General features: G+C 45.9%; 2 protein-coding genes across 2 annotated transcripts in view; both read right to left on the reverse strand.

Moving 5' to 3' along the window:
- The window catches only part of ABCA13 (ATP binding cassette subfamily A member 13), a 2,435,905-nt gene extending 2,431,473 nt beyond the window's left edge, over window positions 1-4,432 (reverse strand). The window contains exon 1 of the mRNA XM_069216941.1: window positions 4,409-4,432. The gene's annotated coding sequence lies outside the window, so the exon portion shown is untranslated. The remainder of the gene's footprint in view (window positions 1-4,408) is intronic.
- LOC138260160 (ATP-binding cassette sub-family A member 13-like) overlaps window positions 1-24,523 on the reverse strand; it is a 298,329-nt gene that overhangs the window by 23,485 nt on the left and 250,321 nt on the right. The window contains exon 4 of the mRNA XM_069208388.1: window positions 19,494-19,627. Coding sequence (XP_069064489.1) covers window positions 19,494-19,627 — 134 coding nt within the window. The remainder of the gene's footprint in view (window positions 1-19,493; window positions 19,628-24,523) is intronic.

Here is a 24,523-nt window from a genome sequence, read left to right on the forward strand (position 1 = left end):
TTCTGTTAGTTCAATACACTCTAAAAGAAGTGTCCCCATTAGTCAAATAGACAAAAAGCTAACAACTACCTTTAAAAAAATCAGTAAGTGATTATAAATTGGAGAGAAATGAAATAGTATCATGTCACAATTTACAACGTCCAATAACCAGAGCTCTGACAATAGTAGCTGAATTCAAAAGAATTACAGATGTCTGCCACATTTACTTTGAATTAATGTTATTTAACATTGGTTAGAAAATTGGGGTGGGGTTTGTTATGAACCAGCCTGAACCACAAGGGATGGGTATATGTGGGTACAGTTATTTGTCTGTGTTGGATTATTTAAATTAAATGTATTTCAAACTTATTTTAGACGTCATTGTACCTTTTCTCTAAACCGGGAAAAGAGTGGATATTCGGGGACATGTCTTGCTCGTTGGAGTTCCTCACTGTGCCGTTCCATCTCTTCAGTGGTACCTATTCCTCTAAGGTCTCTGTAAGTAGCTACAGCTAGCTGATAGCCACCCTATTCTCTAAACAAAAAGATCCTTTTTAATTCCTTTGTTATGCTTGTCATTCAGCAATTACCTCCAAACCATATGTCGGACTGATCCCCTGATCGTACCAATGCCCCTTGAGTTTCAAACTGGAACACCAAGAGTAAATGGAGAGATCCATCACAGAAATAAATTGCTGCGAAAAGCACTGTCCATCTGCTAAACTTTAAGTTTACAAAGATCTTTGTTTTTGGAAGCAAGATTCATCATGACATCCTAAATAGGCTTTACACACCATTTCATTTCTCTGAAGCACCATCTGTTTGCCTGTTCAATTTCTCTTCAATCATTGTTTCTATGTTATTTAGGTGTATGCCACATTCTCAAGAGGACTTGCATCTGAGGGTTGTTTGGACCAAATTTGAGTTTATTTATAATAATCCCTTCATGCCTTAAGACATGTCTTTCATTTCCCATTCATCCTATTCACTGCTCAAATGTAATTTTAACACTCCCATTTTGACACAAGTTCCTTTTCTGTACAAATATACCTGTTGTTAGACCTGACAGCCTTAGGGTGGTCACCCCTAACTTTTTGCCTGCCTCCCCCCACTTTTTTAACACAGTTTTTGCTGGTTTTAAGACTCTGCGCCCTTCACCACTGCTAACCAGTTCTAAAGTGCATATGCTCTCTCCTTGAAAACATGGTGACATCTGTGAATACCCAATTGGCTCATTTAATTTACTTATAAGTCCCTAGTAAAGTGCACTATATGTGCCCATGGCCTGTAGATTAAATGCTACTAGTATGCCAGTAGCACTGATTGTGCCACCCACTTAAGCAGCCCCTTCACCTTGTCTCAGGCCTGCCATTGCAAGGCCTGTTTGTGCAGTTTCACTGCCAATTCGACATGGCATTTAAAAGTACTTGCCAAGCCTAACACTCTCCTTTTTCTACATATAAGTCACCCCTAACGTGGGTCCTAGGTAACTCCTAGGGCAGGGTGCTGTGTAGGCAAAAGGCAGGACATGTGCCCGTGTAGTTTACATGTCCTGCTAGTGTAAAACTCCTAAATTCATTTTACACTGCTGTGAGGCCTGCTCCTTTCATAGGCTAACGTTAGGGCTACCCTCATATACTGTTTGAGTGGTAGCTTCTGATCTGAAAGGAGTGACAAGGTCATATTTAGTATGACCAGAATGGTAATACAAAATCCTTCTGACTGGTGAAGTTGGATTTAATATTACAATTTGAGAAATGTCACTTTTAGAAAGGGAGCATTTCTCTGCACTTAAATCCTTCTGTGCCTTACAATCCACATCTGCCTAGGTTTGGTTGACGACTCCCTTGTGCATTCACTCAGACAACCCCAAACACAGGCTGCTCAGTCACACTTGCATACATCTGCATATTGAATGGGTCTTCCTGGGCTGGGAGGGTGGAGGGCCTGACACTTACATGTCAAAGGACAGTAGCCTGCCCGCACAAAGGACTGCCACACCCCCTACTGGGACCCTTGCAGACAGGATGTAACTGAAAGGGGACCTTGTGCACTTCTAAGCCACACTTTGAAGTCTCCCCACTTCAAAGGCACATTTGGGTATTTAAGCAGGGTTTCTGACACTACCAACTCAGACACTTTGAGGTAGACACCTCTACTTCATAAGACGCTTCCTGGAGAAGAAACCCTGAACCCGAACCTGCAACCTGCCAAGAAAAACTGCCTGGCTGTCCAAAGGACTCACCTGGACTGATTTTCTCAGTAGGACTGCTGCCTTGCTGCTCTCTGGCTGTGCTGAGAAGTGCTATCCAAGGCCTTGGATAGAGCTTGCCTCCTGTTCCTTGAAGTCTCAGGACCAAAAAGACTTCATCTCTGCAAAGAACTCCTTGTGCGGCGAAAACAGACGCACATCCTGCAAGAAACGACGCACAGCCTGCATTGCGGTGAAAATTCACCACACGCCGAACCAGAATGAGGCAGCCCAACTTCCCAAAAAGGAGATCGAGGCAGTACCAGCATTGCAACTGGAACTTCGACGCACAGCCCGTAATGATATAGCCCGACTTCCTGAGAGGAATCGATGCAATGCCTGCCGTGCGTCAGAAATTTCCACCCCTCATCACCCACCATATCGACGCAGCTCCTGTGACTTCATCCTGAAGGGCTGGATTTCAACGCATCATCCCCGGGGCATCCAAATACCCCACGACCCGAAGAGGATCCAAGTCTGCACGCCGGAAATCAACGCAAAGCCTTCTCTGCGTGGAAAATAAACGAAGCATCGTCTGTGGGTGGCCGGGAGAAATCGACGCACAGCTCCCCGTTTTCTATGAATCTCCTCCTCTCTGGTGCCTTGCAGAGAATTTGAGCACAAACCAGGTACTTTGTGTTGCAAGAGACATTTGTTGCTTTTTAAAGACTAAAGACACTTTATAAAATTTTTACAGTGATATTTCAACATATACTTATTGCATCTTGATCATTTTGACTTGCATCTTACCAGATAAATATTATATATTTTTATAAACACTGTGTGGTATATTTTTGTGGTGTTCTACTGTGTTATTGCATGATTTATTGCACAAATACTTTACACATTGCATTCTAAGTTAAGCCTGACTGCTCAGTACCAAGCTACCAGAGGGTGGGCACAGGATAATTTGGATTTTGTGTGACTTACCCTGACTAGAGTGAGGGTCCTTGCTTGGACAGGGGGTAACCTGACTGCTAACCAAAGACCCCATTTCTAACACTTCTCTTCTACAATTGTGAACTACTCAGAGAGACTATGGGCCTGATTCTAACTTTGGAGGACGGTGTTAAACCGTCCCAAAAGTGGCGGATATACCACCTACCGTATTACGAGTTCCATAGGATATAATGGACTCGTAATACGGTAGGTGGTATATCCGCCACTTTTGGGACGCTTTAACACCGTCCTCCAAAGTTAGAATCAGGCCCTATGTGCCACACCATATACCACATAATATCACCTTCTAAAGAAGTGAAAACTGGGCTGCCACCTAGCTCCACATCTTCAGGAGACCATGGCCCTCATTCTGACCTTGGCGGGCGGCGGAGGCCGCCCGCCAAAGTCCCGCCGTCAGATTACCGTTCCGCGGTCGAAAGACCGCGGCGGTAATTCTGACTTTCCCGCTGGGCTGGCGGGCGGTCGCCTTCAGACCGCCCGCCAGCCCAGCGGGAAAGAGGCTTCCACGATGAAGCCGGCTCGGAATCGAGCCGGCGGAGTGGAAGCTGTGCGACGGGTGCAGTTGCACCCGTCGCGTATTTCACTGTCTGCGCAGCAGACAGTGAAATACATGTAGGGGCCCTCTTACGGGGGCCCCTGCAATGCCCATGCCAGTGGCATGGGCACTGCAGGGGCCCCCAGGGGCCCCGCGACCCCCCCTACCGCCATCCGGATCCCGGCGGTCCGACCGCCGGGATCTGGATGGCGGTAGGGGGGGTCAGAATCCCCGCGGCGGTGCAGCAAGCTGCGCCGCCGCGGAGGATTCAATGGGGCGGCGGTACACTGGCGGGACCCCGCCAGTGGTGCCGGTCCGACCGCGGCTTTACCGCCGCGGTCGGAATCCCCATTGGAGCACCGCCGGCCTGTCGGCGGTGCTCCCGCGGTCCTCCGCCCTGGCGGTCAAAGACCGCCAGGGTCAGAATGACCACCCATGTTGCCAGTCTTGTGACTTTTTTCTTAATATCTTCATCATCTGATAGCTAGAGTACCTGGTTCACTGAAAGCATCCCATGGCTACAAGTCACGTTAAAGGATAAGTTTATCATTTTTCCATTGCACTTGTATGTATCCAGAATGTACTTGCTTGTAAATGTTCATCTGCATTGTAAAATGAATGGCTTCCATTCAAAAGTAATAATATGTACTTGAATTATTAAATATAAAAAGTGTGATACTTACTGTTGTGAGAAGTGGACCATTGGGTGACCCTGGAGGGACAAATAGTAACAGGATTATTCTCAATTTTGCTACTATTGTCATATTATTAAACAGCAACCAATGTTAGAAACTTTAAACAAATAAAATAACAATATGTGGAAAGAAGTGGAAAGACAATGCAAAATTACAAAACCTCTCACACAAGTAGTTTTATGCATTAGACATATTCAACATTGTATACCAATGTACCTGTGGCTGATAAACTTTGGAAGTGTTGGGCACAAACTATGAATTTTCTTGAATGAGCAAAGGAGCAGAAACTTTCCAAGTTGAAGGAACACAGTTCTTCCTCCAAAAATGTATTTTAAAAAGTAGGGTAAAACAGTGCGTTTTCCAGCATAATTTTTTTAAAGAAGTGGAACAAAAGCAATTGTTTTACGGTCCTTTTCAAATGAAACTCACACAGCATTTGGTGGAAGTCCTGAGTTGTCAAGTGAGCCGACATCCCCAGGTGTGCACACTGAAGGCAGGAGAGCTAGGTATTGGTCTAACCTCAGGAAACATCTACCTACCTCTGTGTGCATCCCTGTCGCGCTGACAGGCAGGCATATTCAGGATAATGGGAGCTGGCAAGATATTGGGTTATAAACCTGTCAGTCTTCATGCTTTTTCTTGCCCATTCAATTCAAAATGGGGCCAGAAATGTAACCTAAGAGGTAAGGATGTAATAAAAAAATATTGCTACATATACTTTTACTTTTCCCATTCAACTGAAAAAATACTTAGACCTGAACATGAGTGGGGTAGAGTTGTATTACCACTGTACAAACCATTGTGTGTCCAGCATTCAGAATTCTACGTTGTGCAGAGTCTATTAAACACTGTAACCACAGTCTACACTCTTCATTAAGTTTCATCAGGTCAAACCTAATAGAATTTAAAAGGACAAAAAGGTACAGTCAAGTAACTAGGGGCCAGATATAGGAAAGCATTTGCAAGTCGCAAATGGCAAAAATTGCCGTTTGCGACTCACAAATCGCATTTTCCTATTCAGAAATGCATATTGCGAGTCGCGACCGACTCGCAAAATGCATTTCAGAATCGCAAATAGGAAGGGGTGTTCCCTTCCTATTTGCGATTCGGAGTGATATGCAATACCATTTGCGACCGCATATGCGGTCGCAAATGGTGTCGCAGTTACCATCCACTTGAAGTGGATGGTAACCCACTCGCAAATTGGAAGGGGTCCCCATGGGACCCCTTCCTCTTTGTGAATGGACCCCAAATTATTTTTTCAGGGCAGGTAGTGGTCCAACGGACCACTACCTACCCTGAAGAAATACCGAAACTAAAGGTTTCGGATTTTTTTTTAAGTGCAGCTCATTTTCCTTTAAGGAAAACGGGCTACACTTAAAAAAAAAAAACTGCTTTATTGAAAAGCAGACACGAACATGGAGGTCTGCTGACTACTGCAGGCCTCCATGTTTGCGAGTGCCTATAGTCGGTATGGGGCCGCAATTTGCGACCCACCTCATTAATATTAATGAGGTGGGTCTCTGCGACCCCATACTGACTCGCAGACGGTGTCTGAGACACCGTTATGCATTGCAAATTGCGACTTGAAATTTGCGAGTCGGAAGGACTCGCAAATTGCAAGTCGCAATTTGCAATTTTCCTACATCTCGCCCTAGAACTCGTGACCCCACCATACACAATATTGTCATCAATTGTGTCATTTCAAGTGATAATGTGATGTTATCAATGATGCCATAGGATTTGTTATAAGTGATGTATTATCTGAGGTGTTTAGCGGAGCAAGGTGAGGATGTGATTTATAGTTACTTCAGGGCAAAATGTATAGTTACTGGAGATAACTATAACTGGTGAATTTCATAGGCTTAGTTTGTTTAAAATAGTATGTCTTACCCAACATTTTCACCTAACTATAACTTCCCTTTAACCTTTGTTTTTTTTCAATGAATTTCAGACTTTTTTTTTACGTAAAGTAACATCTTATTACAATACTTAACTATAACATCACATTAACCTTTGTTTCTTTCAGTGAATTTCTGTGTTTTTCTTTAATTTAAAATTAGATGTCCACCTGTATGCGTGGTATGAGGCTAGGTGCGGAGCCTGCAATCAGACCCAGTGCCCAACCCCAGCCTGCAGCCAACCCCCCCCAGGCATGGTCTTCAGCCATACGCATCACGATGTTGGGCACCACACCACTGCTGCGCATGTTTGGCTATGTTGTGTAACAACATAAAAGTGTCATTTTAAGTAAGAAAGACTTACTGGCTATGTTAAAAGCTCAAATACTAAAATAATAATGTCAGGGCATATTGGCTATATCAAAGGGTAAACACAGCAACACATATAAAGCTGACCTTTCGGCTTTGTCAAAAAGTCAGCAATAACCATAATCAAATGTATATTTCATAAATTCACATATTGCAATGTTTAATAATCACGACTGTGATACAATATCTTCAAGAAAGCATTTTTAAGAAAACACCAAAATGTATTTGAGGTTTGATTTTTAAAATGTCAGGCTATAAAATGCAGTCATAGAAACAACCACTGCGTGGAGACTCATTACGGGTCTATATGTCTGCATGTAGTTGCACCTAGGGCGAGAGCAAAAATGGGAAGTGGACTTGAATGAGGCCATTTCAGAAGATGTGTGGCGATACTGCTGAACACACAGCTGAGAGCTCTCCCCCAATTACAGATTGCACCTAATACATTTTAAATTCCTGCATTGCATGTACTACACGTCGAGATGCCTCAAGAGGATGGGTGTCAGGACGGATGATAGATGTGATAGATGCTTGGTGCCGGAGGCAGATTTTCTGCTCTTGGTGTGGAGCTGCGGCGCGCTGCAGGAGTACTGGATGGAGGTGCTAGTTGCGCTCGAGGAAATGGTAGGGCTCTCACTGCCACAGTGTCCCAAGATTGTGCTTCGGGGGTAGGTCAAGAATGTTCCCCCTGACCACAGGAAACTGGTGGGGCTGCAGCAGCCAAGCGTAGAGTGGGGATGTGCTGGGGGAGGAAGCTGATACTCTGCCGTAGGGAGTGGTTGAGAGATGCTGCTTACTGTCAGGAACAATTAACAGCTTACTGGGAATTGTTGCCGTCTAGCTCCCGGCCATAAGACATATGGAATCCCTTGCACTCATTCCTTATGGCCCAGTCGTAGTGGTGTACACAGCCGCAGATGCAAGGTATTATACTAGTCGATACCCCTCCTTGATATGACAAGTTCACAGCATTCCATTCTTGGGGTGACACTAAGGCTGCGCGGACCCCCTTTTCCTTCCCTTCCCTCCCCTTTCTTTTTTTCCTTTCTATTTATGTTTTACTGTTATCTTTCGTAAGTTGCCTTTGGTGACGTTGAATAAGCCGACAGAGCTGTATATCCCTATTGTTTTATGTTCTGACTAAACAAAACAATAGTGCAGGGCCTGTAACTGAGCAGGGGGATATTTGGCCCAATGTTATCTGTTATGTATTGCTCTGTGGCTCGTTTCTCACATCTTAGGGCCAATTGTGCCTTCTGACTGATGCGATGGTAACTGTGTTGATATGTTGTACCCCTTCATAAATGTAATTAAAAAAATAAAAATTAAAAAAAGGTCGGGCCCCTAAGGGGACGGGCCTACAACGAAGGTATCCGCTTGGCATGGCGCAATATGGTTAGAGTTCCTAGACTGCCGGTGGTGCCTACGGCTATTTTCGCTGTTTGCTAGGAGGAAAGGCAGCAGCAGCGATATACTGGGGAGTGCTGAGAGACATGTGAAGCCTGCAGGGTGCGGTCGGCTGGGGGTGTCCAGCAACGAGAAACAAGAACACACCAAGACATGTCCCAGGGCCCTGTCAGAGCTACAGTGGGTCCTAGATCATGAACTGAAGGTATGATCCTTAGTGTGAGGCGCAGGGGCTGAGTGCATTAGCCCTTCTGAGTTGGGCCTACTCCTAGGGCCTTTGGGAGCAAAAGCAAACCCGGGCAACTGAACAGTGGGCAGGCCACAACCATCCGTCACAGCATAACAAGGAGGCACTTGGGTCTAGTCTACTGTGGGGGGTGCCCATTGCCCCCCTCTATATATGTTGGGGTGGTAGACCCTTTCAACCTTTCGCTTTTACCAACTGGGGGCTCCTGGCACATGCTCCTTACTTGGCTGACTATAGCGCTGAGGAAGGGCTTAACTGAAGTTACCAGGACTTGTCCTGCATCGGCTACTTAAATCCTAGTCAATAAAGAGAAGTTCAGATGATGATCTGATTGGGGGGCCCCATTATTGGATACCCTGGTGTGACAGTGCTGGGAATGTCCCCAGGAGTGTCAGTGGAAAGACAATGATGTGCTACGACTGTAGGAGTTAACCGTGTGTCCAGGGTCATAGAGTTCGGGCACCCTGAACTGCGACTTGGGGGTTATGGATCCCATCCTAAGGGCAGTGACAGTGAGGAGATGATGGGGCACTGGCTCTTGCATCAGGGTGAATGATAAAACTACCTGATCTGGACAATCCTATAAGATACTCAACACCATTCTGGCTGTGCACCTGTTGATAGCCCATCTCAAAGTCATCCGTCATCCTTTGGAGGAGGCAGGACCAATGCCATCACTGTTGGATGTAATGGCAGCCATTAATAGCAACCATGCAGAACTAGCTAACAAAATTTACTTTTTGGCCATTGATGTAAACCTTTTTCGTGTGACCTTTGAAAAGTTGCAGACCGTATTACGGTCATAGAGAATAATGTAGGGGCACAGTAGAAAGATGTGAAGGGGTTGAAAAAAACTGTTTCCTCCCTAGAGAGACTTACCATGCACCTGGAGCAGTGAATCGAAGATGCAGAGGGATGACCTAGGAGAAATAACCTCTGCTTGTGGGGTTCCCAGACAGAGCGGAGGGACAATCTCCAAAGCTGTTTCTGGAGGACTGGATCACTGGCACCCTAGTTCCCCATTGGCTTTTCAAATCTTTTACAATTGAACAATCCAATCGGGTGTTGGTGCCCACAACCTAGCTGGGTGCATCCCCACGGGCTATCATTGCACGTCTTTCTAATTTTAGAGGTTGCAACACTATTTTGCAGCATGTATATGTACTGACCTCCCCTCAATTTGAAGACCACTTGATTTCAATACTCCCTGATTACACCCAAAAAGTCCAAGAGCAGAGGAAATTTTTGGGGACGTGAAGCATCAAATGAGAGTCACCAACTTAAGGTACAGTTTGATATTTCCTATGAAACTGAGAGTGGTTTATGACGGGAATACCTTATTCTTCTTCACATCTGAGGAGGCATGTGACTTGGCTGGACACTCTTCCTGGAGGACAGGGCCGGAATTCTTCGCAAAATGCTGGGGATGATGCAACAACACAAATGCAATCCGCCAAACTAAAAAAGGGGCTGCAATGGATACTGGAACACAACAACTTTACCACCACTGACAGAATTGTGGTTTGTCTGGATGGCACCCTAGCAGCTGAAGGGGCTCCCGACATTCTTTTCAGTGTCGTAGAAGTGATCCTGACATGCAAAGTGACAGTACCATTTTGGGCCCCACTTAACAACATATGTATTACTGTAAGTACAGTACTGATGAGAAAGAGGGATTCAAGAGAAAAGGGGAATAACGGGCCTTCCGGGGCTTTGGGATACCCTTCACTCCAGAGTCAGAGTCCCACATGGACAAAGGTGGGTGAGATGAACTAGCTATGCATCTCGTTATAGACTTTTTACCTTTTAATGCTCCCTCAGTATATGCTTGAAACTATATATGTGGGTGTGAACGGTTTGTAAAAGATGCATTCATGGGGCCGGTAGCAGAACTAGGGCAAAGAAGTGATTCAGACACTCAAATGCTGCTTGAGGACACCCTTGTATTGTTTGTTATGTTCCAACACCTAGCGCAGCTTCAAGTATTTGGACTCCGAATCTGAGTTAAGGTTACATTAGCACATGGGGCGGGAGGTGCCACTTGATGTCCTATTTTTGTCCAGGTAAGTTCACACTTCTTCCCAAGGGGTGGAGGGAGTTGCGGGGAAGTTTTGGTTCTGACAATGTTTTGGGTTTCGGGTATTTTTTGCTGCTCTCCTTCTGAATTTGTCTTTTTGTTTTTATCTTTGGTGTCTTGTGCAATAGAAGATAGACGGCTTGCCTTGGTGGGAATGGGGGCTGCTTCGCTAGATACTGAATGGAGATGGTGTATGAAGAATTTAAGATTATGACATGGAATGTGAGAGGCATAAGCCATCTGGAGAAGTGTCGCTGAGTGCATGCCTACTTAAAACGATATTGATTCTCTATTGCTTTTTTGCAACAAAAACACAAATTTGGGGGTGGCTGCATCCTTAGTCTCCGAAAGAGAAGGAGGGGACAAATGTATGCTACCTCATACTCCAGATATGCAAGCACGGTGCAAATCGGGGTGGTTCCCGGGACTCCCTTTCATCGTGAGGCCCATGTGTTGGACCCAGAGGGCCACAATATTATCCTGCATGGTACATTAGATGGGTGGAAGATGTGCCTGATAAATGTATACACCCCTAATACTGATTGTGGCACATACTACTGGGAGGTCATGACAGCGGCAGCACCATACTTAGCGGCAGATATTCTCTTGGCAGGAGATGGTACTTGTGTTTTTAGGGTCACAAGGATGCACAATAGACCCAATACGAGAAGGCAACCACTGATATGATGGGGTATTGGGACTTACTGATGTTTGGAGGGCTAGACACCCCAATACTAGACTATATTCCTGTTACACACCCACAACAGAAACTAATAGGATGCTGAATTACTGTTTGCTGACACCTATCCTCATGGGGGATGTGAAAGACATCTCCTATTTGGTCCGCCATCTGGCTGATCATTACCCGGTTCTGCTGGGTGTATTGAGGGGATATGACTGGCTGGCAATCACACTCTGGCGCCTTAGGGCAGAGTCCCTTACAGACCCACTCTTTGCAATGGAGTTTGGAGAAGATCCATCACACTATTTCACAGAAAATTGGGGGAGTGCAGGGAGTAGGACCCTTGATTGGGAAGTTATGATGGTCATTAGAGGTGTTTGCCTCAAGATGGCCTATGTTATTAAGAAACAACTGGAGAGGGATCTGGGATGCTGGGAGAGACATTTAGGCACACAAGAGCAACAACTCCCAACTCAGCCCTCTAAACTCAAAGAATGGGGACAAACACAGAAGAAATTGCTAAATGACTGGTGCATGCTGAAAAAACACACACACGCGGCCTACCACCAGAAGCAGAAAAAACAGGAGAGATGTTAGCCCATTTGCTACAACAGGAGGGTCGAAATCCAGTGCTAACACCTCGCAATCCGAACGCCACCGTGGTCCATTCCCAGGTAGCCGTTAGCAGCATTTTTCAAGTGCAACATATACGGCTAGTAAGGAGGGTACTCATGGCCGGGAGCTCACATTCCTAACTGAGATAGACCTTCCAAGATTGTCAGTGGAGAGCCGGAATGCACTGGAGAAGCCCATTACCTGAGAAGAGATCTTGGTCACCATAAAAAATGTAGGGACAAGTTTACAAGAAAGTGGTGCATTGGTCTCGATGCGCCATTTTTCTTGTGGCGCCCCTGCCCCCACCTAAGGACACCATGGTTGCGCTGTATTTACAATATAACGCACCATGATGGTCGTTAGCACAACAGCGTCTAATTTTTGACACTATTGTGGTGCTTTACTTCATTAGCATCATAAATTTTGATGCTAGTATAGCAAAGCACAGGGAGGTCCATTGATTAAGATGGGTGCATCATTTTAACTCCTGCTCTGAAAAGGCACTAAAAATGATGGAAAAAATAGCGCAGTAAAATGTATGTTTCATTGCGCCATTTTTTTAGGCCTCCCTGCGTCAGAATGCACCTTGTACACATTGGGCCTGATTCAGACTTTGGCGGGCGGCCAAAAGACCGCGGCGGCCATTCTTACATTTCCGCTGGGCCGGCGGGCGCTCTCCAAAAGAGCGCCCGCCGGCCCAGCGGAAATGCCCCTGCAACGAGGATGCCGGCTCCGAATGGAGCCGGCGGAGTTGCAGGGGTGCGACGGGTGCAGTGGCACCCGTCGCGATTTTCACTGTCTGCTCAGCAGACAGTGAAAATCATGGTGGGGCCCTGTTAGGGTGCCCCTGCACTGCCCATGCCTTTAGCATGGGCAGTGCAGGGGCCCCCAGGGGCCCCACGACACCCGTTACCGCCAGCCTATTCCTGGCGGTGAAAACCGCCAGGAACAGGCTGGCGGTAAGGGGGTCGGAATCCCCATGGCAGCGCTGCTTGCAGCGCCGCCATGGGGATTCCCTGGGCCAGGGGAAAACCGGCGGGAAACCGCCGGTTCCCCTTTTCTGACCGCGGCGTTACCGCCGCGGTCAGAATGGCCCTGGAAGCACCGCCAGCCTGTTGGCGGTGCTTCCTCTGCCCTCTGCCCTGGCGGTGTTACACTTTAGAATGAGGGCCATTATGCCTGATGCACACCTAATTTGGCGCAAGGGGTTGCAAAGTGGCGCAATGCATGCATGTACATGTGAGTGTTGCATTAGCGTAAAAAAATGGCGATGCTAAGGCAGAACAAGGGGCTTGTAAATATGCCTCTTAGTGACCACAAAAGCTCTCTGCAGAGATGGCCTTCCAGCTGAATTTTATCAAAATTATGTGGATAAAGTTGCAGAGAAACTGCTGGAAGTATATCAAGAAGCCCCACAGAGGGGCTTATCGCCTAGTTTAGTGTGTTAGGCCCTCGTAATCGTAAACCTGAAAGGGACCCATTGTACCTCTTCTCCTATAGGCCAATGTCACTGTTGAACGTGGATGTGAAAATTCTCAGTGGAGTACTAGCATCACGTTTGCTGCCATGTCTGCCCACCTTAGTACACCTTGGTACACTCTGACCAATGCAATTGTATTCCACTGAGGAGTACTATGCACAGTCTCTGACATTTTCATGTGTACCACTCAACATGGTGAGGGCGATTGGGTCCTGGTTCTTTCAGATATAGAACAAGCCTTTGTCTCTGTAAATTGGGAATACCTCTGGGAGGTTCTGAGGAAAGTGGGCATGGGCCACCGGTATATGGCCTGGACCAAACTGTTATATACTGATCCAGGAGGCAGGGTACGTATGGGCAGACTGGTCTCTAGTAAATTTACACTATCGAGGAATACACATCAGGGTTGCCCCCTCTCCCCTCTTTTGTTTGCCTTGGCTATGGAGCCACTAGTGGTGATGATGAGAATGTCACTGAAAACCATGGAGAATCAGGGTAGAGGACACAACCCATGTGATATCACTATATCCAAATGATGTCCTGGTATATATGCGGACCCTGGAATATTCATTCCCTATATTATTAAATATCCTATGATGGTTTGAGGACGCTTCTGGTCTGAAAGTTAATACAACACAATGCCAGCTTTTACCCTTGGGGTGCTTGGTAACAGTCGCACCTGAGCCTCGTCCTGTGGTAGGCATCCCATGGATGTTAAAAAGTGGTCCGGTATCTTGGAATCTGACTAGCTCACATGAACCAAATTTTCCTTGATCTTAAATTCGTTGAGTGCTGAAAGGGCTTCAGGCATCAGTTTGATGTTGGAGGGACCTTCTTTCGTCTCTTGATGCCTGTCTATGCTGCAGAATATGTTATAAAACATTCCTAGGCATTATTTTATGGGATTAGACCATTTGCTCTTTGATCTCCTGTGGGCTAACAAAAGAAAAAAAAATTGCCTATGCTTCGACAGACTTGGGAGTGGGGAGGCACTGAGATTCCATACATAGAGCTCTATTACAGGGCAGCACATCTGAAGCATACTGTTCACTGGATGGACCCAGATGATAACCGTGAAAAACAGTTGTTGAAGGGATACCACGGAAATCAGTCACTTCTTCACTATGCTCATGGGGGGGAGACGGGTGCCACCCAATACACCATATGGAGTGGGGCAGCTGTGTCATATCTGGGAAATGACAGTCAAGAGGGTGTTATGACATGCACCATATGCATGAGATATGCCGATACGGACCTAAAAGCATTCAAATAGATTTGCTGAGGTGATGTCATTACAAACATTGAGGAAGGGCGGATGCGATGTGCTTGGCAGCTTATACTTGGGCGGGGGGATTTATAACCCGAGATGACTCTTTCAAGTCCTTTGCATTAGATCGGGGGCAATATCTGAAGTTATCCGCAAAAGCCTGGGAAATCTTGCCTTGTTTTCCAGAGGAACCGGAACCCTCACATACGTTGATGTAGCTTCTGTCCCTTATGGGTAGGTGCAGGCTGATTTCCCATATGTCGCAAGCACTTCGAGAAGACTGGTCTAAGATTATACCAAAGGCATGTAGTAAATGGAAGAGGTTCTTGGGGAACCTCTATTGGCCCAACAATGGAAGAAAATTCATGCTGGGCTACAAACAGACAGCTCAAATTCATGGTTTAAGTTAATTGAATACAACTTTATCCACCAGACTTACCTCTCCCCAAAAAAACTTCATTACTTTAACAAACACAGACCAGATAGGTGCAGTAGCAGCGGAAGTCAGGTGGTGGACTTTGTACATATGGGGCCATATTTATACTTTTTGACGCAAAACTGCGCTAACGCAGTTTTGCGTCAAAAAAATTAGCGTCAGCTAACGCCATTCTGAAGCGCCATGCGGGCGCCGTATTTAATCAATGACGTTAGCAGACGTTAGCCGCCGGCGCTGCCTGGTGTGCGTGGAAAAAAACTACGTACACCAGGCAGCGCCGGCGTAGGGGGATATGGGGCTTGGGCGTCAAGAAATGGGGCAAGTCAGGTTGAGGCAATTTTTTCACCTCATCCCGATTTGCGCCATTTTTTTCGACTCCCAACCTCCTTAGAAATGACTCCTGTCTTAGCAAAGACAGGAGTCATGCCCCCTTGCCCAATGGCCATGCCCAGGGGACTTCTGTCCCCTGGCCATGGTCATTGGGCATAGTGGCATGTAGGGGGGCACAAATCAGGCCCCCCTATGCCACAAAAAAAAAAAAAAAAAACACTTACCTGAACTTACCTTAATGTCCCTGGGATGGGTCCCTCCAGCCTTGGGTGTTCTCCTGGGGTGGGCAAGGGTGACAGGGGGTGTCCCTGGGGGCATGGGAGGGCACCTCTGGGCTCCTTCAGAGCCCACAGGTCCCTTAACGCCTGCCTTTTGCAGGCGCTAAAAAACGGCGCAAAAGCGGCCGTACGTCATTTTTTTTGACCCGCCCACTCCCGGGCGTGAATTTTGCCCGGGAGTATAAATACGACGCACATGCCTCGGAGTCGATTTTTAGACGTGAACGCCTACCTTGCATCTCATTAACGCAAAGTAGGTGTCCACGCTAAAAAATGACGCAAACTCCATGGACTTTGGCGCTAGACGCGTCTAACGCCAAAGTATAAATATGGAGTTAGTTTTGCGTCGGAATTGCGTCAAAAAAAACGACGCAATTCCGGCGCAAACGGAGTATAAATATGCCCCATGGTGTGTCAGTGCTGCCTGTCTTTGGCACCGTACTGGTCGATGGTGGTGTAGGGTCTCAATGCGGCAACCGGGTGGGATCTACAGCTCACTCCACAAAGGGTGCTGCCGCGCTTGGTACCAACCCTAGGAGGTAGGATACTGATTAGGAGCTTCCTCTTGTTGGGTCTCCGACATGCTAAATGCCGCACTTCCCTATGGTGGTTGGATGCTATCTCTCTCCCCCATAACTCAGATTAACTCCTGGATGAATCGAAATGGGCGGTAGTGGGCTGCAATGTTAAAGACTTACAGAATGACCAGGAGAAAGATAAGGAAGTAATGCTGGATGACGGTGAGGGGTAACAGTCTATTGCACGTTGAAATAAAGGACTATGGGTGCCAAGGCCTGATCCTGATATTATAAGGCATATATACAAGCCCCTAACGCCTCCTTACGCTGCCCTAGCAACATTTTCTTTACTCTAAGGCGGTGTCAAGGAGGCCTTTCCCTGTGCCAGAATTATGGAAACACAACTGACATATTTATATTTGCAGGGAGAAATGCATACACAATCCCCAGCAGAAAAACAAATATGGTTCAAATCACACTTAGAGTATTTCTGCCTTTTCTTCTAAGTGTGGTGGCCATGCATGCCAGTATGTGCATTTTCACACATTTATATTCTATGATTTCCCGCCTTACCCTGATGAGGCCCAAAGATCAAGAAGAAGAGTGGAACCTTCATTCCCTGTACTCTCTCCACGTAAATGAGTACTTATTTAAATGAGTCTTTTTTACCGACAATTAGCCTTCGCCACAACATTGTGTAAGTGATATGGGAAATTGGTAGCTATATATGCACTATTGGAGCTGCATAATTTAGTGTTACACCACTTTATATGAAACATATAAACTCAAAGTTTGTTTAGCAGTATTAATCTGTCTCCCTTATATTAACTAAGTGCAGTAGAAGGCTACATTTGCCTTAATGAGAAGCCATCCGAATATCTGGTTGTATTCACATAAAATGAAACAACCCATAACTTCTTTAAATGTAATCACTGTATTTGTTTTTGCTAATTGTATTTGCTTGTAAGCCATTTTGAATTTAACATTTCCCTAACTTCTAACTAGGCCTGAATAACGTGAATGCCATGTTATTAAATGCTTTACCAGAGTCTTGTTTTTCTGTCCTCTGCAGGTGTCCTGTCATGTGCCTTGTTAACTAGAATAGACTTTTTTAGATTGAAGATAACTGAAACTTAAGTAGAGGTTGGCTTCAGATATTGAGATTGAGACAATGGAGGATAGCTTCTTGTACCAGGAAGACCGGATCAATGTTACTTCCAAGGCCATGCAGCTGTGTACTCCATTGTTAAGAGCTGGGAAACTAAGCAGTCTACCCACTCCCAGAGAACACTGTCTCCAGATTGGTCAGTTTAGTGAGAAGTTATATGGAGAATCTTCCAAAAGTTAATTCCCTGCTTTTGAATATCTGTTTTAGAATAGCATAGAACTGATTCTATCCTGACTTTGCTGAGAGACGACCCTCTTCTCAACTGCTGATTTCCCCTCCCAGAGCGCTGAGCTTAATGCTTAAGCACTTTTGTTTCTCCCCTAAACCTTAAATTTACTTCAACTGATGCTGACCCGGTCCTCATAGAAATTCCCTTGCTGCTTTTGATACTTTATTTAGAATATGGAAGCTCCTTTATGGAACATTTATATTTGGTATTTTGCCTCTCCGGTGTGAATATATTGTGTAGCAATTTCCTCATATTAGGCACATTTTTTTTTTGCAACACCATTTTAATATATAGGCTTATGTGATATTTTTTTCTGAGCCTTTTCTAACCGATTTTGATTGTGATTTGATTAAACGGATAATAAAGCCCTTGTGGTTCAGACAGCTGTATTTTTTAAAGAGCCACATTGGTTTCACTGTGCTTTAAATGTATTGATGGTGATAGCTCCTTTCTTTGGGTTTAACAATCTCTCTTTGCTAAGCAGCCTAGGAGCAGTGGTGTAGCTTCGGGGTGGAGTGGTGGGATGTTACACCTCCCTAATAAATTTATTTTCTGGCAAATAGTTGGGTACAGGTGTATCAAGTAGTCTATGTTGAGGTGTCTGTCAGATTTCACCACAAATCTTTACATACACACAGACAAAAACGCACCTACAGTCTCTCCGTATCTCTGTTTGGAAAGTCTTCAAAAATGTTGGTAAGTGTACAAAATACTGGGGCTGATTCTAACCGCGGCGGGCGGTGGTCGCCGCCCGCCATGCGGTTACCGCCAAATGACCGCACCGCGGTCACAAGACCGCGGCGGCCATTCTGGCTTTCCCGCTGTGCTGGCGGGCGACCGCCAAAAGGCCGCCCGCCAGCACAGCGGGAAAGACCCAGCAACGATGAAGCCGGCTCCGAATGTAGCACCCGTCGCGAATTTCAGTGTCTGCTAGGCAGACACTGAAATTCTTTTTGGGGCCCTCTTACGGGGGCCCCTGCAGTGCCCATGCCATTGGCATGGGCACTGCAGGGGCCCCCAGGGGCCCGCGGCACCCCCTACCACCATCCTGTTCCTGGCGGGAGACCCGCAACCGCCAGCCTGTTGGCGGTGCTACCGCGATCATTCGCCCTGGTGGTTTTTACCGCCAGGGTTAGAATGACCCCCACTGTGTTTTCCCTCACTCACTTCTACTAATCTTCATTCTACAGCTTTCTACTGCTTCTTAAGCCCCTCTCATGCGCCCTGCCCCGGTATAATGCATTTTTACACTACACATATTTGTTGGAAAATCTGAAGCTCATCCCTCTCCCTCTCCCACTCTAATCTTACTGACCAAGCTACACCCCTGCCTAGGAGAATGGAGGTGGTGTTACATGCGGCATTCTCCGTGTTTGCTGTATCCAACCACTCTTTAAAGAGGAGCCTGAGTGTGGCCACAAGGCCTTGACTTTACCAACTACTAATCAGACTTCCAGGCCACCCACCATGTGTAACTCCTATTGCGCTGCCTGGCATGCCTCCCCAAGGTAGTGCAGTCTGGTGCAGGGGGCCAAAGAGGGTCTCAGGGTCCCTCCCAGCACGCCGCGTACCTATTGCTTCGTGGCTTTCTGTGGCTCATTAATATTTAAAGAAGGCTCCTTCTGAAATAATGCCTTGTACCTGACGTGTATAAAATGATGTAACCCTGAGGTTTCGCCCTATTTCCAAGACTTGAGCTTTCAGCACATATCCGAAAATGGTTACTTTTCTCTATCCCTTGTCAACAGGGTAGCGGCCCAATTGTATATGTATTAGATACTGCTCTTTGACCGTGTGCAGCAAAGAGTCTCGAATCTCTCGATGTGTATGGCAGGTGTGAACAAAGCCACTGCCGCTTTGTGAACATATACAATGTGCAGCCCTATCTGCAGCACAGTTTTCAAGCTGTAAAAATATATACTAACAAAAAAAAGGCTTATGATTCTGGACTTAAAAGACTTCCTCATGTCACAGTATCGTTATAATGACGCAATGCAGCGTTACACTGCGAACTGCCAATAATCACATTTTTATAAAGTAGTTGAAAAACATTTTGTGACTGAGCTCACCCTCCCATAATTCTTGTAAGGATGTGGCTTTTGTGGTAATTTCGAGAATGCCATCGGCCAGGTCTTGCAGTTCCCTCAGGAAGGCCTCTTCGTTTTCAAATGGGTTATTCTGGCCGGTTTCCAAACGGGCAGCGCTGACATAGAAAAGAAAATCAGACTTGTTTTATTGAATAGGCGTGAGAGCTTCAGAGTACAGTAACATGTATCTGGTTTAATGGAAGATATGATATACTGTCCACCCGCTGTACCATACTGCCATTAAAAGTCAATGACGCGTATCATGCTATTATAAAACGCAAGGTAGGGAAAATAATTAATAGCTATCGTGATTTCGACTGCACTGAATTTCTAACGAACCCCGTGTCTGGCGCACTCTTCGTTCAAACTGATGCTCCCTGGCAACAATACTAACCTCCGCCCTAGACCAAAGTCTCTACATGGGAATGTTTTCCAGTCCTGCTAAGTTCTTCCCACTCTCCTTGGGGGGCTGTAGGTGAGCACCTAGTAAACGGTGTTGGGACCATTCATAAGAGTGAAGCAAGAGACATGAACTGACGAAGAGTACCTCAGTCCTGGATTCATTCAGCTTTAGACCAGCCACATGTATGCAAATTGTGCCCCATTGTAGTTTATTCCACGCTGTCACAACTCTACTGTGTGCCTTTGTATACAAATTTGTGCATGTGAGGATGTGGGCGTACTATATGGTATGGCTAGGAAGCCCTACCATGCGGTACACTCACAAATACCAACTTTGGTCCAGTCAGGTACATTTACTTAACCTTAAGTTCAACCCTGGTTAGCTGTGGCTTCCAGCAGTAAGGCTTAGCAAAGGAACAATGTGTAAAGCATTTAACAGCACCAAACACAAGAAGAAAAAAAAAACATGACACAAAAGAAACAAAACACCAATTTATAAAATTAGAGCAGATTTTTTCTGAAATTTGTAGAGACCTTAATCTTCAAAATCTTCATAATCCATCAGAGGGTCCAGAGATACAGATTTTAAAAATAATATCTAACTTTTATATCAACCACATAAAACAATGGGCAACACAAGGTTTGGAAACTTTTGAAAAGTTTTTAAAAGCTAGTTCAACAACTCTGACCCAAGCTGGGTGACCAAGTCCGGTAGGACAGAGGTCGGGGGGGGCAGGAAAGGATACTTTGGGCAGTTACCTGGCCACCAGAGTGTTTTTAAAGCTAGATCCAAACTTTACAGGATGAATGCCACCCTCCTGGGTCACCAGTGGGTGACTTTTTGGTGTACGGCACTCTCCCTCTTGGCCTACTTTTGGGGTTTCTTTGGGTTTCTCAGACCTTTTAACCCCCCCATCTTTCTCCTGAAGGGGGGGCTTGTCCTTCCAATTGTGTTCCCCACCAGAGGACTTTTAGATACCCTAGCGAGTACCCACTCATCAGCTATCCTCCCCAGCTCTCTAGGGCTCGATAGCTTAGAGTCTACCAGACTCTGATTTAACTTCTCTGAGGAACAATTTGTGAAAATGTGTTCTTTAACCACTAAATTGTACATTTCCTCATAAGTATCAACTTTGTTACCTTTAATCCACCCAACCAGTGACTTCACACAGGCATCTACAAAATCAACCCATAATTGTGTTGCTCCTTTTTGTGTGCTTCTAAACGTCTGTCTGTACTCTACAGGAGTTAGGCCAAAAAGCTCAATAAGTGCACCTCTCATGTGAGTGTAAAATTCTGCCACATCATATTTTAGTGTCAGCAATCTATCTCTCCCAACAGATGGAATGCGCTCCTACACTAAGGACCCCCAATGTTGAGCACCCACCTTTCTCATCTCTCTCATATGATGCCAGCCATTTGTCTCTGTACTTAGGCACAATCCCTTTTGGCAACCTTTGATCATAGGCACCCTCAGCAGTTACCTCTGTCACTCTGTTGCTGCCACCAATCTCCTGGGGTCTCATCATCAGAATGACCCTTCTCTCCTCCAAGGTCAATCCCTTTTCTTTTAGGGCAAGCTTCCTCTCTTGTAGCTTCAGGATGTTAAGCTGGACCTCTATGTCCCTAGGCCTCCTCACAGATGTGAAGCTCCGTTCACTCCCAGACAGGGAGTCATGCCTTGAATGACTTATGGGGACCACACTCGCCTGGTCTTCTTCTGTGAATGGACCCACATTGTCATCCTCATCACCACTCTCAGGGGTAATCCCATCCCCAAGCAGGGCCTGTGCTTTCCTTGCCTCTTCCCAGGCTTTAAGGGCTTTTTCCAGGCCATACGCCCTAGCTGGGACTCCTGGAAGGATGTTTCTTTCTTTTCACAAAGCCCTTAAAGTGGACACGATGACCAAGATGATTCCTTTGCCCTACAGTCTTGCAGACTTTTTGTAATACAAAGAAAAACTCATTGGACTTTTTCCTTCTTAATATCAGGTGCCTTTAGAATGTCAGAATGTGGCCAAACTTTTACTTCTTGACTAGGCAAAAACTCTTTCAGTCAGGTATTACCTTATTAGTTATCTGGTACAGCTAAACACAAGTTCTTGATCCCGCCACTAGGCACCAATGTGAGAATTTGGGTGTACTATATGATATGGCTGGAAAGTCCTTCAGTACAGTACAAACACATACTGTCTTGGGTCCAGTCAGGTATGTTTACTTAGCGTTAAGCTCAACCCTGGTAGCTGTAGCTTTGAGCAGTAAGGCTTAGCAAAAGGAACAATGTGTAAAGCATTTAATAGCACCAAACAGAATGAGAAAGCCACACAACAAAATGAAACAAGACACTCATTTTTAAAAATAGAGTAAATGTTTTGAATTTTTTGAGACCTTAATCATCAAAATCCCCCAGGGGGTTCTGGAGATGCAGATTTTAGAAATAATAAATAACGTTTATATCAACCACAAACAAGCATTGGCCAACACAAGGTTTAAAAACTTTTGGAAAATGTGTACAAGTTAGTTTGACAACTCCGGTCTGAGTTAGGTGACCAACTCCATTAGGACAGAGGTCTAGGGGGCCAGAAAATATACTTTAGACAGTTACTTGGCTACTAAAGCGTTTTTAGAGCAAGAGCCAGACTTTACAGAATACCCACCAAAAACAACAATGGAGTGGCCCTGATGCTGAGGGATGCAGGCTAAAGATGCTCAGGGAAGCTCCTGATGCTGTGCATCAATAGGGGTGAAGTCTGGTTGAGTCCTCTGTCCACAGGTTTGTGGGGGCAACTCTGTCCACGGATCTCAGGGTCCTGCAAAGCCCTCTATGCAGGGATCCTATGGTTCCCATTGCAGACCTTGCGCTTTTGCAACACAGCGGTCACAGTGCAAACCTGTGGTGGGGGCTAGTGTCCCTCTTGATCGACGAATCCAGTCACAACCAATACCCACAGCTCCAGTTTGGTTATCTCTGAAATGTCCTTTGGGGTGCCCGACATCCGGTAGCAGTAAAATTTGTGTGGTGGCTACTAGAGATGCAATTTGGGCTCTTTCAGCTTTAATGTCCCCAAGGCCATTCTGAGAGGTCAGTTAACTGACCCTTGGAGTCTCTGTTTTGGGCTAGGCCAGGAATCAGCTGTTCACTAAGCCAGGCATGCAGAACAGGGTCCAAACTCCGATAGCCCAAAGTGTAGTAGTTCCCGCATTGCCGACCCTCTTTGTGCGCTTCCAGTGGGTGCACAGTGGCCTTCTTCTTGTTCTCCTTCCAAGTCCAGCGAGTACTGAGGGTCAACATGCCAAGGGTGCTATATTTATCCCAGGAAAGTGCCCTGAGGGGACCATGCATTCCCCAGCCAATAGGCTACTGGGTCGCCTCCTACCTAGTGATGAAGTTTCTATAATGTGTAGCATCTGGCTATCCAAGAATACCACATTATTGCCCCTTCAAGATGGCAGGACCTTTCCCCTGTCGTCAGGAGCAAGGTAGCCCACCCTAGAGGTGTCGCTACCTGAGGGCAACACACCCCTGATAAAGCCTGTTTAGGGGTGAGTTTCCCTTCTCTGGCCCTGTCTCCATGTTGTCTACAGGAACAAAAGGCATTCTGCTCAGGGGTGCTGGGCCCAGCAGCCCATCAAAGACAGCTTCGCCTTTGGGACATAACTCTGGGCTAACACCTTGAGAAGCAATCCTGACAGTGAAGGTGACACCTAGCTGCTGCATCACAGCCTTTGTTGCTGAGCCTAGGAGTTGTTCACACATCTCCCTATGTGGTCAGAAAGTTGTCTGTCTGATTATGCCTTTGGCTGCTGGGGGAGCAGAGCACAGAGTGGCAATTTTCTAAAAGTTGCCTATCATTAATAGTGACATTGATTTCAACCTGCGTATCAGGTGGCATTAAATATAATGATCATTTTGACACACTTCGGTAGTCCCAGTAAAAAATTAGCCGGGTTGGAATGCCACCTGTAACTCTTTATTAGCTAATGGGGCTACCAACTTTACCCACAGCAAAACTATTATTTGGAAGTGTTGCTGCTAAGACACATCATAAAACATATGTGTTACGTTACAAAATATATCTCCCTGCTATAGGACTCTATAAGCCTTTTAGAAACGGGGTCTCTGGTTGGCTAGAGTATGCACCTCAGCCAGGCAGAACTCACCACTCTAGTCAGGGCCTGGGAGCTACACACCGAAGATGACCCCTGCTCACCCCCTTGGTAGCTTGACACTAGCAGTCAGGGTTTTCCCAGAGGCAATATATAAAGCGTTTGCACAATGCACACAACACATGAGACACAATAAATACACCACAAAGGAAACTCTACAACAAGTTATATGAAATATAGTGTATTGCATAAAACATCACTAGACCAAAAACAACATGTATCAGTAGTATCCTGCTACACAAGCAGTTGTCAGAGCATCACACAAGTTACTAGTACTCTGCCAAAGCAAACAGTAGTCAGGTAAACACTTCGGTTACTATTATTCTGAAGCACAAGCAGTAGTCAGGTCATCATTATTACACAAAACTACTTGTCATAACAAACTCCTTAACATGAGTGCAAAGACATCATCATGAATGCAAATGATGGGAACATCTCCATAT

This window comes from Pleurodeles waltl, chromosome 2_1 (genome assembly GCF_031143425.1).
Source record: "Pleurodeles waltl isolate 20211129_DDA chromosome 2_1, aPleWal1.hap1.20221129, whole genome shotgun sequence".
Taxonomy (NCBI): Eukaryota; Metazoa; Chordata; class Amphibia; order Caudata; family Salamandridae; genus Pleurodeles; species Pleurodeles waltl.